The sequence below is a fragment of the Balaenoptera borealis genome (assembly GCF_965194805.1).
Source record: "Balaenoptera borealis genome assembly, chromosome: 12".
NCBI lineage: Eukaryota > Metazoa > Chordata > Mammalia > Artiodactyla > Balaenopteridae > Balaenoptera > Balaenoptera borealis.
In genome coordinates, this window is record NC_138869.1 from 93,399,756 (window position 1) to 93,414,736 (window position 14,981).

Sequence of the window (14,981 nt, forward strand, 5' to 3'; positions counted from 1 at the left end):
CTATTTCCAACCTACTTTTCTCTCTCTCCCAAAAGAAACGATTGTGTTTGATGGAAATGGAAGCTAGCTGCAATTTACTGGTCTCAATTCTTATGCTGCCATATGCTGAACTAGAGATTTAGGCTGGCATAGATATCACCTACAGCCAGCTAGCCCTGGTCCCTGAAGTAAGGTCCATGAAGGAAAGTTAAAGTTAGATTTGACTATGGAACAGTGCCAAAGAGCTTGTATTCTGAGTTGAAAAATGAAACTGCACACATCAAAAGAGGCCTCCCCTGAAGTCAGTATTCAGGTACCAGAGTGACTCTGTAAACCTCTCACTGGGTGTCTGCAGACATCATATTTATTTTTTGGATAGGCACAGGCAGAAATGAAAAAGAACCAAACATGCCAAAATTATCCACACCTTGGCATCCCTTCAGCCACAAGCTCTGAAAGTTGGGAAGCTCACACCCAAGAGAGGAAGAGATGATGGAATCCTTACTTTTTGGACTATCTGGACTTCGGAGCGCAGCTCTTCCTTTGCCCTTGGGGGTTTTTAAACCATCTGAGAGGTACTGCTGACCGCTTTCTCCTAGCTCCAGCCTGCGCTTTGCCTGGAATAAGAGAGTACAGTCGTTGGTTGCTGGTCATGTGGACGATCACAAGTGAAGCCAAACGCCACAGGCTCGCGCCAGCCCCCGCTGGCCCCCTCCATTTCACTCAGGGTCTCGGTTCCCTCCAGCCGGGGCTCTGGCTCCGGAGGCGGAGCTCTCGCCACCTGGGCTCAGATGGACAAATCCAACCATCCTTCAGGGTTAGGCTCTGGAGCCGCTTCGTTCATTTACTCATTGATTCAACATACGTGCCAGGCACGGGGCTGGAGACTAAGAATACCGCAGGCATCATGGGACTTAAATTCGCTTTTCCCCAGCAAACCTCTGCTTCTGTCTCCATCTCTGACCTGGGTTGAACCCCCTTCCTTGTGCTCCCCAAACACTCTGTGTTTATTGGTATCATAACACTTGCTGGATGTAAGAGTTATTTTACTTATCTGTTTCTCATTTCCTTTAAGGCAGGGACTGCTTCCGATTTATCTTTGCATACCCAGGGGTTGGTACAGAGCCTGGGTTTCTGTAGGAATTCAGTCACACACACACAGTCTCTCTCTCTCTCTCTATATATATATATTCAATGAAAGAAAGGGTGATTGAATAGTAACACAACTGGTCACAGACTACAAATGCTCATTCATCAGAATAACAAATATCGCAAACACTCAATCCTGGGTTTCAACTAGGATTACTTTCCCCATTTGGTCATCAAACTGGGCAAACGAGAAGCTCTCACCCAAGTTTTTCATCTGATTTTTCATATAAAATATGCACTTCATGCCTTTTATGTCCTGGGTTCTGGGCGAAGGGAACAGAGGTAAGCAAGACAGGTAAGAGTCCCTTGGTTCCTAGTGCGCAGAGCCCAGGAGAGAAGCCAGGTAATTAAATAAGTAACTGCTGAGTCCTGACTGCACGGGTGTGAAGGGTGTTCAGACGGGGGTGGTACCAACTAGACACCCACGTGACAATGTGCGCTTAGGCTCATTTCAGGGCAGATGCTTCTAATGAGGAGATTCACAATTTCAAAATAACTCCCCATGACATAGAAACGGAAGTAACAACTTATCAGCTGAACTTGCTCTGTTCACTAAGAAGCCATGAGCCACAGGCAGCTCACCCGATCTGACCCGTGCTGTCCGTGTAAAACACACACTGGATTTCAAAACTTAGCACGAAAAAGGCTGAAAGAGCTCAGGAATAATTCTTACGTTGATTACATGTTAAAATGATGCTGTTTCAGCTTCATAAAATATTACTAAGTAAGATGCTATAAAAATTATCATTTCACCTTTTTCCATATATATATATATGGAAAATATATGTATCTTTTTACTATGTGGCTTGCATTTGTGGCACACATTATCTTTCTGCTGAGCAGTGCATCACCACTCCAAAGGCCTAGGAATGACAATGAGCAAATTAACTTTCTTAATTTCATTGTCTGCTCCCAAACACTCTTGTCAAATCCTTGTGTGGGCCTGTTGCTTCGGTTGGCCCAGTGAACATTCCCTTCCCTCTCACAGACTACGAGTGCCCCGGTGCACACAGGTGACCCTGGTGCACACAGGTGACCCCGGTGCACACAGGTGACCCAGGCCCGGCTGGTCTTTATGCACCATCCGCCCCCTCACCCACAGCGATTGCAGTCCTTCTGGCACAGGACCAAAGCTGGGTGAACGAAGGCAACCCCAGGAGTTTTTCTGGAACTACTGGTAGGAAGGGGTGTGCCTTCTTAGTAAGGTTGATAAGCTGGTAGCCGAAAGCTACCTGGAAATGAGGCCTCCCCAGGGGAAAGCAGAGTGGAGAAACAGAGAGAAAGGGGTCTGAGGCCATCATTCAAAACTCTGGGTCAGGTCATGCAGTTGGCCTTCCCCAGACTTTTCAGTTACATCAGTTACATTAGCCAATAAAGTCTCCTTTTAGCTCAAAGCACTCTGAGTTGGGCTCCTGAAAGTGTGGGGAGGATGTGACAACCTGTGGAAATGGCTGAGTCAAGACGGGCTCCAGTGAAATGGGGAGCTGACATGGCTTGCTAACAAGGGGCCAGGTGTGTTGGTTACTTCTTGTGGCCTGCAGGAAATTACTACTGATAGAGACAAGCTTTGTAGAGGCTTACCTAAAAGTAGAGAAGGAGAAAACAGCTTTGCTTTGGAGGCTTTTTCTCAGTAGAGAGCAATCCAAGAAGATATACAGCTGTATTCTCTGCCCCTGCTAAAGTCCACAGAAGGAAGGCAAAATGGGAAAAGGGCTTGGGCCCCTGAGCTCCTGGCCCCTTAAGGCCACACTCTCCTTGAACCCTCAATAAAGAACCACCCACTGGCCAGCAGGCTGGGGGCATAGTCGTTTGTGCCTCCCCATCCTCAGCTACTGTTTCAAACTGCTTTGAGGCTAAGGCCTGTGGAAGCAGCGAGCTGTAGGCTGGGGAAATTCCAAGATCTGTTGCTAAGAAACTGCGATCTAACTTCAAGGACCAGGACTAGTCAGGTTGTGTGACTTTGGGAACCAAGCACCAAACCACAGAGTTGACAAATCTCAATACTAGATAGAAAATCGACTACATTTGAAAGGCACCAGAGGAAGCAAAGGCCTATGAGACCTCAGTCTTTAAGTGAATCAATCCCTAAACCTATAAAACTCACACTGAAAAGAAATGAGCTGTGAAAGAAAGGCAGCCCCAGAAAAATCCTCCCAGAGGGTAGCAATCGGGGTGGCCATCTTGGCGCCACAAGCAAGCCACATCTCCAGCAAGTCTCCAAGTGCCTGCTATTCCTGTTGACGGGGACATGACATGCTCTGGGAGGTGACCACCGTGTGTGATTTCCTCTTTTCCAAATGGATGTTTCTGTTGGGTTATCCTGTTACCTCTCCTCCACTGCTGCGTGAGTGGGGACTAAGCTGGAACACACGGTACTTGTAGGTCCTAGATCTGACGACGGGCACAGTAACTGGCCTTCCTTTTGGGGAAGGGCTAGGATGGAGCATATTGCTTACCTTAGCGAGTTCGCGCACACATGCTTGTTAAAACAAACAGGAAGCCAGAAGGGAGGACTTAAACAGGGCAGGTAGTCTCTGCCTACACCCCCTTGCCCTGGACAGAGCACCAGCGCAGATAAAAATCTCCTCTTGGTATTCAGATTTTCTGCTGTTCTTCGTTGGCTCCTGAAGATCTGTGTAATCCCCTGGGGTCATTTTTCCTCCGCCTGAAGAATGTCCTATAGCATTTATTTTAGTCTATGCTGGTGACAAATCATCTTAGTTTTATTTTTTCTGAAAACATTTCATCTTCATCTGTGAAGGATATTTTCAATGGATACAGAATTCTGGGTTGATTTTTTTTTTCCTGTCAGCACTTTCAAGAGAATGTTCCATGTACACTTAAAACTAATATAATATTGTAAATCAAACACAATAAAAAAAAATCAAATAAAAAAAAAAATCTCCTCTTGGTCATCTCAATTTTTGTTTGCTCTTAGTGTGAACATCTTGCTGAATGGAGAGCTGTCCTGTTTATAAACAGATCTTCATATTATATGGCCCCTACCAGTGAAGCAACTAATATATCTGGTGCTTAACAGAAGGCCCAGCCATTTGGTCCTAAGCAGGAGTAAAGGCCGAACATGAGTGATGCTATATAGATCACCCACACGGCATCTGCCTGAGCAGATCAAGGGTGGCTTTTACTAGAAAGGAAGTATGTGCTAACTATAGGACCTCAGCCCCAACTATGACAACATGCCTCTGCAAGGAACAGTTGCACTGTTACTCATTTCAGAAAACGTACGTATGAAAATAATAGGAGTAACCGTCAGGCAGCCAAGCAGTGGGCCGAGGGGAACATCCATGGTTTCTGTCTACCTGGCATTTGTTGCCCCTAATTTTTCATTTGGGGAACTTCTCCGCAGTTCTTAGTTCAGGTGGTTTCTCTGTCTCCAGGCTTGAAAACAAAAGGCCTGACACTGTTCAACATCTTAGGCTTGCCCTTACTATCTAGGTTACAGAGGTGAGTACCTTAATCTGGGCCCACCAATCACTGTAGTCCAGTCAGCTGGCGAATGTGACTGGTTTACGGGTGGTTTACCCATGACCAAAGCAGGATGAATCACTCAATGATGGGATTTTTGTTGGAAAGTACAGGGTTCTTTTCACTGGGAGTTATCAGGCTGGTAGGATGTAAGCCTGGAGCTACCTGGGAACTGAGCCAACAGAGAAGAAAGCAGAGTTAAGAGCTAGAGAGAGACTGAGTCCCAGTGCCTTCAAGGGAGGTACGAGATCTTACCAGTCCCAAAGACAGATCTACTAGACTTTCATTTGTGTGAGCTGAAGAATTCCCTTTTTTGGTAGGAGAAAACTGTTAGATTACTACCACTTGCAACCAAGAGTCCTAGATATAGCCTTTTAGTACTAACCATAATGCACTCAACATTTGAGTGCTTACAATAGGTCATACGCCAGGTTAATTGCTTTCCATTTGACTGTATTATCTTATTTTTACAACAACCCCATAAGATAGTTGTTATTATTATTTCCTATTTTACAGGAGAAAATGGAGGTTTAGAGCTCTTAAATAACTTTTCCAAGATCCCCACAGCCAGTAAATAAGCCTACTCCAAAGTCCATGCTTATAACCACTCCATAAAATGATTGTGAAAGATTGCCATAAAAATATTTGAAAAGTTATATTAAACTGATACCATCTTACTTTATGATAAACTTAAGTTTTATTTTATTTATCATTAAAAAAAAACAACTTTCCTTTACATAAAATGCACGTGGTAATTCAAACAGCACAAATGGATATACATGGGTAGCAAACCTTTCTCCCAGGGACCTCCCTGGTGGTGCAGTGGTTAAGAATCCACCTCCCAATCCCTGGTCCAGGAAGATCCTACATGCCGTGGAGCAACTAAGCCCGTGCGCCACAACTACTGAACCCCCGTGCCACAACTACTGAAGCCCGCACGCCTAGAGCCCGTGCTCCGCAACAAGAGAAGCCACCGCAATGAGAAGCTCGCGCACCGCAATGAAGAGTAGCCCCGCATCTCTGCAGCTAGAGAAAGCCCGTAAGCAGCAACGAAGACCCAGCAGAGCCAAAAATAAATAAATAAATAAATAAATAAATAAATAACATAAAAATAAAAAAACAGACTGTGTGTTTCATAACTATTAAAAAAAAAACTTTCTCCCACTCTTTTTAGTTTTTTTAAAATTTTTATTGGAGTATAGTTGATTAACAACGTGTCTTTCTCCCATTCTTGATCCCCAGTTCCTTTCCTCAAAGGCAAGCACTACTAAGTTACTTAGATATCCTTTTAGATAGTCTAGGTAAATACAAGTATATATATATAGTTTTATACCACCACACCTTATAAAATTTTTTTTACACAAATGGTAGCAAACCGCACACTATTAATAACATGTCTCATGAGTTTGGTCCCTATCAGTACACATAGAATGACCTTATTTTTTAGAGCTTCATAATACTGTATTCATTAATATACCATGATTTGTTTACTTAGCCAGACACCTACTAATGGACATTCAACACTCCTCTGCTATAACCACTTTCCCAATAAATATTCATGATGGCACTGTGGGGTAGGCATTCCTATATCCATCTTGCACTGAGGCAGAGAAGTTAAGGATTTACCTAAAGTCTCAGTTAATAAGTCACAGATACCAGGATTGAACCCAGGTCTGTTCAAATAATTTGTCAGTGACCACGACTTCCCTGGACTGATTGAGATGTCACTCCTTTGCTGCCATAGCAATTTCTAGGCTGCTGGGGCATGATTTCACCATCATAACACATATATACTCCAGGTTTCTGCACTGAACCTGAGTGCAGTCTCAGGTCTTAAGTAACTTAGTTTTCCCAGAGCCTTGCATATGGCATGCACTCAGTCAAATTGACTTATTTATTTTGAATGAACCAAAGAATAAATTCCCAAAGTCTCTTGGCAGGTAAATCACAAAGCTCCAACATTACCAACCTGTAAAGGGGATACTTAAATATATATATATATTTACACATGCTGGAGATTAATCTACATGTTTGGAAAGATTTTTAAGAAATATAAAGGGGGAAAAATTAAGGTTGCAGAAGGCTATGTATAATATGATCTCATAGGGGTAAAAAAACTATAAAACTATAGATCTCAATATGAAATTTTCCATGTATCCATGAGGAAAAAGGTCTGGAAAGATCCACATCAAATGTTAATGGAGATTATCTCTGAGAAGTAAAATTAAATATGAGGTAATGATTTCATGTTTATAGCTCTATAATATTTGGTTGGGTTTTACAAAGTGATATGTCTATATACACATTAAATTTATATCTTTCAAACTAACACTTCCACTTTTTGGAATACATTCTGAGAACATTTATGTTGTTTCTAGGGTTTGTCTATTAAAAACAGCACAGCCAGTTTCTTGAATATTTATACTTTTCTACTTATGTCCAACATAAATGCCCAATCTCAGAAGAAAAATTTCATAAGTTATTGTACATTTATATAATGGAATGTTATGCAATTAATAATGATGTACTTCTATATATGTAAGTTTTTTTTAAAAAAAGTGTGAATAGTAAAATTTTATTTCTGTGGGGAAACTATATGCATAGAAAGAAAGTAAGTCAGGATATATAACAAACAGTTACAGGTGGTAGGATTATGGTGATTTTATTTCTTCTTCTTAACGTTTAATATTACTAAGTCACTTTAAAGTGAGTGTGGGTTTCTTGCATAACAAGAAAAACAAAAATCCTTTCCATTTGGAGTTCAACAAAAGAGGTCTGGTGGTTTATACCCATTCAATGTGTACGGGTATGGGTTCAAAACAGAAATGGGATATGCTACCAGAATGCGCATCCTATTTTCACAGTGGGAAGGGAAGTGATGTTCTTATCTGCCATTCAACTGAGTCACAGGAAAAAATTAAATCAAGAAAAAGGCATGCTGGCTGTAGGTTAACAAACTGTGAACACTAAAATAAACTCCCTTTACCCCAGTTAATAGATCTGGGCAAGGGAAAGAACTAGATATACGATACATTTTGTCTCAAAGCCAAGGGTGAGACAGGGTATTTTGAACAGAGGAAGAAGGGAAATAGAGGAAAATGGAGATTAAATCAGTAGAATGAGGACCAGATTAAATACAATACTGAAATAACCCAAAGGAGGGGATCTCCAGCTTGAAACTAGACCACAGTTGAAACCCACTTGGATTCTGGCCATTAGGTCAGTGGGTTAGGGCACAAAGATTATAAGAAAAGAATACTTAAGTTTCCAGCTGTGACTATATATTAACTCAACCTGGTTAACCATTTAAAAAGGGAGTGGGAGTTGGGGGTCTTAAGCAGGCTGTCCAAGCACAGCCAGAAGGACAGAGACTTGGAAGGGCCCCAGTTTGGAGGTGCTCGTGGCAGGGAGGGGGGCTCTGATGCAGAGGATAAAGAAGGGGCCAAATCATGGTCCCTTACATGCCACGCGAATAACCACACTCCCAGCATCAACCTTTCATTGATATAAGGTTACCTAAGATGAAGAGCTCTGAGGTCTCCTCTGGAGTTGCTGTTGTTGTTGTTTTTCCCCCCAGCAATAGGTAAGCTCAGAACCTATCAAGAGCAGTGTCTCTATGAGCTGTTAGGTGGGGAGCTTAATCAGAAACCAATATATCTCAGAGAACTGATGAACTGAACAGCACGCCGGAAGCTCAGACGGAGGTACCTGGCACCAGGAGTAGCTAGTATGCATTTTATCTTGGTGGAGATTTCCCCTTACATTCCACATCCCAGCCTCCAGCAGTTGGTGGGCTGAATATTCTCTCTCCTTTCTCAGAGATGTCCCTTTCCACGCCTGCCCCACTGTCCCAGCCAGATCCCCCCATCATTTCTCACTGGATTACTAGAATGGATCCCAAACTTGACCATTTTTCTCCTTTTGATTTTTAAACTACAGATCTAGGCATTTTAACTTCACTCTAACTTGTATTTGTGGACTAGTTTGGGAATCTAACCACATACATATGAATGTTTCTAAAGGAAAAGGAATCTCAAACTGATGTATAACTTTGGAATAGAATCCATTTACTTATGAACTGCTGACTGCCTTCCTTTTTATATCATTAAAAAAAATAATTTAAAACAATTTAAAAATAAATAGATGCACATGATTTTTTAAAAAATCCACTAGTTCAGGGATCTACCTTGCCAGGGGAACAAATTTTACTATTTTTCCTGGAGGTCACCTCCATATTTCTAAGTAAAATAAGCTTACACAGACATTTCTTGGTTTAGCCATTTTAGTTATTATGAAGACTTCCTTCAATGATAAGACAGCCACCTTTCTTCCACCCTTTCTCCCAATAGTGACATCATTATTTTTGTTTAAATTAAAAGCCAGTGCTGTGCATTTTGACTATACAAATATCGTTCCCTCAGAGTCAAACAGTATACTGAGAATGCGTTTCCTTTTTGTAAAGTTCGTTGCTGTTTTCTTTGGAGTTCCCGATTGTCTTTCCCGCTTGCTGGCACCATCTGCCTTCACCACATCCTCAACTTTTTCCAACTCTCCATCATATCAGATATTCTATCAAGTCCCCACTTTTTCTCTCTGAAGCTCTTGGACCGCCTGCTGTCTAGACCCTAGACGGTTCTCCAGGCCATCGCATGGCTGTCATTCTGCAGTTTTCCCTCACCACATACAGTGTTGAAGCCTGAGGTGGACATCTGTCATTTTATTTGACTGCCCAGCCTCTGAACCTTCCCTTCCCTCCTGTGGGTTAGAAAATTCCCCACTTTGTCAGTCTTGGTGGGAGGCATAGCCACCTTCTTACTGTGGGGGCCCAGGGCAGGCCACCCCAAAATATGCCTCAATAACACAATGATTATTTTGAATTAAACTTACTTGAGAAACAGCTGGAAAAAAAAAATGTTAAAAAAAACAAAATACTTTGACTCCCCGTCGTCCATGAAAGTGGGAAATAAATCTCCCATGTGAAGGTATAGAAAGCATCCTTATCAGAATTAGGGAATTCAAGGCTAAGGGAGCCGTATAAACAAACTTTGTTACTTCTTCATTAGTCTGCTACCCCAAGTACAAGCCCCTTTGTTTTGTTAAATCTTCACAAATAATTGTTTCTTCGTCTAAAAATGATATATAAACAGTCTGCTTTGGTCACTTTGGGGGTCCCATGTCTCTGAGACCTCCGTGCATATGAATTAAATTGGTTTTTTTCCTCCTCTGTTTATCTGTCTTGTGTCAATTTAATCATCAGACTAGCCAAAAGAGCTCAAGAGGGGTGGGGGAAGAATTCCCCCCTCTTGAATCAACCATAGAAATTGAAGACTCCCAATCCTCTCTCCCAGCTTCCCTGGAACCTGGGCTAGGGCTACCTAGGCTGGGACAGGCAGTCACACCCACCCTAGATTTGGAGTCTGGAGTTGCTCCTGCAAAACAGCAGAGCGGAGGTGATGGCTGTGGTTTGACGTCTTAGCTGTGGTTCTGGCTAGGGATACTTCCTTGTTCCTGCCTGTTTGCCAAGCCAAGTTCTCTAATCTTCCTGACAATTCAGCGAGTGATCCAATATCCTTTCAATAAACATCTTTTCTGCTTCAGTTGGCCAGAGTTGTGTCCAATTGCTTGCAATAGAGTCAGTTTCTGATCCCACTGTTAATCCATTGTTTTCCTGGAACATATCCGAACAGTAGTATGGAAGAGAAAATTTGAGCCCTTATATATCTGAAATGCGTATTTCACCCTTACATTTGATAGTCTGTCTAAAAATTTAAGGCTGAACATCTGTTGCCCTCAGAACTCTGAAGGCACTGCTCCTGGGGTTTTGATATCCAGTGTTGATGATGAGAAACCTGCAGCCAGATTCTCATTCCTTTGAAGCTATTCGATTTTTAACCTCCCTGAAAGCTTCCAGGCCTGTCTTAACATTTATTGTAAAATTTCATAACACGTATTCAGGTGTGCATCTTTTTCTCACTCACTGCATGAGGAAATCATGGGCTTCTAGAAACTACGTGCTTGGCCTTCAGCTGTGAGAAACATTTATGTTGTAAACCATTCCCTCTCATTGTCTTGATCTAATCTTTCTGGAATTCCTATTCCTCTTGGATTGATCCTCTAAAGCTTTTATTTTCTATTTTCCATGTCTTTTTTGTTGTTGTTGTTCTACTTACTGACATCAAATTTATTTACTTGCTTACATCAAATTTAGCTTTTACTTGACTTAAAAATGGGCAACTAGATTTTTAGTTTCCAAGAACATTTGTTTTGCTCCCTGATCAACCTATTTTTATAGCAACTTGTTCTTGTTTTAGAAATAGCATAGCCTCTCCAACGTCACTAATTATTTCTTTTAAAGTCTTCGTTTGTTTCCTGTTTCATTTGTTTTCTCCATAGTCATAATTACCTACCTAAAAAAGAAAAAAAAAATCTTGGTCTCACTCTATAGTGTAGTCTTTTCTCAAATGCCTTGCCAAGCTTTGTGTCTTTAAGACACACATTTGAGAATAAAACAGTACAGCGACAACTGGGTGCTGTATGATTCAAGTTGAGGTGATGCCCTTAAGTGACAGAATGGAGCCAATCCATTTATTTTGAGATTTCTCAAAAAATTATTTGTCTGGGGAAAACTCTCCTGGTTTCTGGACGTTAATTCTGCATGAAGACCTTGATGAGAATCCCCTTTTATCTCTGGTTTTGTCACACGAGCTTCTGTGACTCTCCAGAGCCGACGGATACCCTCTTTGGTCATGGCTTCCTCTGTTCTACTTAATGATCGCCATTCCTCTACAAGTTCTCTGTGTTCCAGAGATCTGTTGGATTATCTTGGCCACAAAAAGCCCCCCTCTCATTTTCTTTTATTTTTTTAAATTAATTTTTATTGGAGTATAGTTGCTTTACAATGTTGTATTAGTTTCTACTGTACAGCAAAGTGAATCAGTTATACATATACATATATCCCCTCTTTTTTGGATTTCCTTCCCATTTAGGTCACCACAGATCACTGAGTAGAGTTCTCTGTGCTATACAGTAGGTTCTCATTAGTTGCCCCCTTCTGATTTTCAATGATTAAAAAAATTGTTTACTATTGTTTTTATAGGGATTCAAGAGAAAGAAGATAAATACGTGTGACAATCTGCTTTTCTGAACCTTAAGTGTCCCTCTATGTGTTTAATTCTCATTCATCAGCAAGTGGTATTGATGGGTCTCTAAGTATAAGGCACTGTGCCTGGCACTTTATATCAGTAAATGAACTCAAATAATAGAGGCAATTGTTTCTTTTGCAAATGCTGAAGCCCTAATATCTTTCCTACCTAAGTCTCTACCCCAATAATTAGATGTTGATCTTCAAAAGCCAAGACCTCTGAAAACCTTTTACAGATTAATTCTATATCTATCTATCTATCTATCTATCTATCTATCTATCTATCTATCTATCTATCTATACCAAACTAACAGTAAATGGGTAAGAAGCTTAAGAGAAAGGCCTGATTAATCAGTTACATAGACCTAATGTTACTCAGATGAAATAAGACAAAATGAGTAATACTTTTAATAATAAGAAACACTATGATGACCCTTTTGATCTGTGAGTCATAGAGGTCTCTCAATCAGAGTGGGCAAAAGGTTTTTATCCCCCATGCAATGCTTAAGCTTTATTATTCCCTTCGAAGTCTGGATTTTCTATGCTTTTACAGAAAAATACACGGCAGGGAAAATTGTGCAATTAAATCGTTAACTTAAAAGACAGTTCTACATTTATTCATATGTTCATAACATGTCCTTCTGTCATTTAAATGATTGCTAGCCTTAAATACGTAGTTATTGTCCATAAAATGGAATTTAAGAACTCTTCTCTTCAGACATCTGAATTTCCAATGTGGAGGTTGGCAAAAGTATTTAAAATATATTCAGTGCTGGGCACTTAGGAAGCTTAGGCTCTCATTCTGCTGCTCAGATGTCTCCCTGCAATAGTGTACTTGAATCTCCCACTCGAGTACTATTTAATCTCTACTTCCCTCTCCAATTCCCAGTTTTGGTCTTAAGATTTTACCTCACTTCAACAGTAATGCAATAAACCAGGAAGCTGGCAAACGTTTTCTGTAAAAGACCAGGTAGTAAATATTTTAGACCTCGTGGGACACAGCTCTGTTGTAGCCTCTCAACTCTGCTATTGTAACAAGAAAGCAGCCAGAACCCACACATGAACGGGTTTGGCTGTATTCCAATAAAGCTTTATTTAAAAACAGGCAGTGGACCAGATATGGCCCCGCAGGCCACAGTTTGTGGACTCATGGGATAAATCATTATCCTCTTACAAATTTTCATTATGTTTTATCAAAGGACATCTATGTTGCTCATACCAAACACTAAAATTTTATGAAGTGAGAAAGCCAATCATCTTTTGGGTTAACGAAATTACATCTCTGTCATGCTTTGTGTTATATGTGAGGACTTGAAACAAGTACTAAAAATAAAAGCAAATTTGAGCTATCCATTTGAATAGTTGGACCTAATACCATCCATGGAAAACAATGATAATTAAACACACGAAGATACTCCTTTTTATGTCCTCAACCATGCATCGCTAAAAAGATAGTTTATAGGTGCAATAAAGGGCTATAAACAAATTCTTACTATGGGTTTGACAGATCAATTTTAGAGAGTATTAATTCAACTACTTCATAACTAGCACCAAAAAAATCTGTCCGCAAACTCTCTCCCACTGAGTTACTGTTAACACATGAGGGTAACTGTTCAGAATCTAAACTGGTTGAGTTCACAGAAGCTTACTTCAGAATGTAGTTGCTAAAATGGCTTGCAGCACAGCAGCTGGTACCTTAACTCTCAGAAAAAGAGCATGTGTTTATCACTCAGGCTCCAAAGGACAGGGCACTTGGCTCTGGAGGACACAGTTTCACAAACTATCTCCTGGTGCAGGAGCATGATAAATGGACTTCAAGAAGTAAGAATGGTTTTGGAAGATTTATGACCCTAAGAACCAATTGAAGAACTCCCTCTTAAAGTAGTAAAATGTTACTTTAAGAAATGCAAAGAACTGAAAGCTGACATCTGCTAGTGTCATATCATGTCAGGAATATCCAATACTTGTACAATTGACCTGATGGCCAAAAAGTGCTGCTTTCCTGCTCACTCAACTTTCATTTAGTGGCAAACTCTAATCCTGTATTTGAGGTCTGGGAGTTTCCAGGCTGCAGTACAGTAAGGAGGAACCCAGGTAGAGGCTGATACACTCCCTGAGTTGAGAAGATTTTGCTGAGAGTCTGGGGAGATCAAAATAGCTAGAACTTGGACAGAGGACCAAAAAGGAAAGAATATTCAGAGACAGAAACTTGGAAATCCGCAGAAGGCACCTTGGATTCAGTAGACCCTTGATCAGTGCATGCATGTGAAGAAACTACCCCAGGCTAGGAAAAACAAACTCCTGAAAGGAATAGAAAACAGTGCCTAGAGCTCCCACAGGGCCTGAAACTGCAGGCACATTGTTCCTACGATTGTTCTCAGACTAAAAAAAAAAAAAAACCTCATAATTCATGAGGCATAGGGTAGAATACTCAGAAGGGTGTTGTCTCATTGGTGAGGCAAAATTAGCCCTTGAATAAACACTGCTCTGGTCCCACCCAACAAAGCAAGACCTGAAAGATCAAACTGTTTGTAAGAAACTTAACTGCATCTCAGAATAAAACTCAAGAATATTTACAGAAGTACAAAAATGTCTAGCACCCAACAATGATTATCATCTAACCAGAGATTACCAGGGTTCCAAGGAAGCATGAAAATCCCACCCATATTCAGGAGAAAAAAAAAAAAAAATCCATCAACAGAAACTGACCTGGAACTAACACAAATATTAGAATTAGTAGACAGATAAAAGTTAATGTAACTATATTCCATATGTTCAAAAAGTTATGTAGAGACATGAATGACAAACCTACAGATTCAAGCTCAATAAATCTCAAACACAAGAAATATAAAGAAAACTATACCAAGGCACATCGCAATCGAATTGCTCAAAATCAGTGACAAAGAGAGAAAATCTTAAAAGCAGCCAGAGGGGTTAAAAAAAAAAAAGACATGTTACAAACAAAGAAATAAATGGACGGGAGGTTTCTCATTTGTAACAATGTAGTCAGAAGACAGTGGAGCAATATCTTTAAAAGCATTGAAAGAAACTGTCAAACCAGAATTCCATACCCAGCAAAAATGTTTCAAAATCCAAAGGCAAAACAGACACTTTTTCAGAGACACAAAAGCCAAAAAAAATTTTCACCAGTAGGCTTGCACTAAAAGAAATATTAAAAGAAGTCCCTTGAGCAGAAGGAAATTATGCCAGGTGGAAATATGGATCT

At 40.6% G+C, this 14,981-nt stretch overlaps 1 protein-coding gene across 4 annotated transcripts in view; it reads right to left on the reverse strand.

The window, feature by feature from the left end:
* Positions 1 to 14,981, reverse strand: part of E2F3 (E2F transcription factor 3) — an 89,945-nt gene that overhangs the window by 21,612 nt on the left and 53,352 nt on the right. For all 4 annotated transcript variants that reach the window (XM_082346374.1, XM_082346375.1, XM_082346377.1 and 1 more), the window contains exon 2: positions 485 to 596. In XM_082346374.1, coding sequence (XP_082202500.1) covers positions 485 to 596 — 112 coding nt within the window. The remainder of the gene's footprint in view (positions 1 to 484; positions 597 to 14,981) is intronic.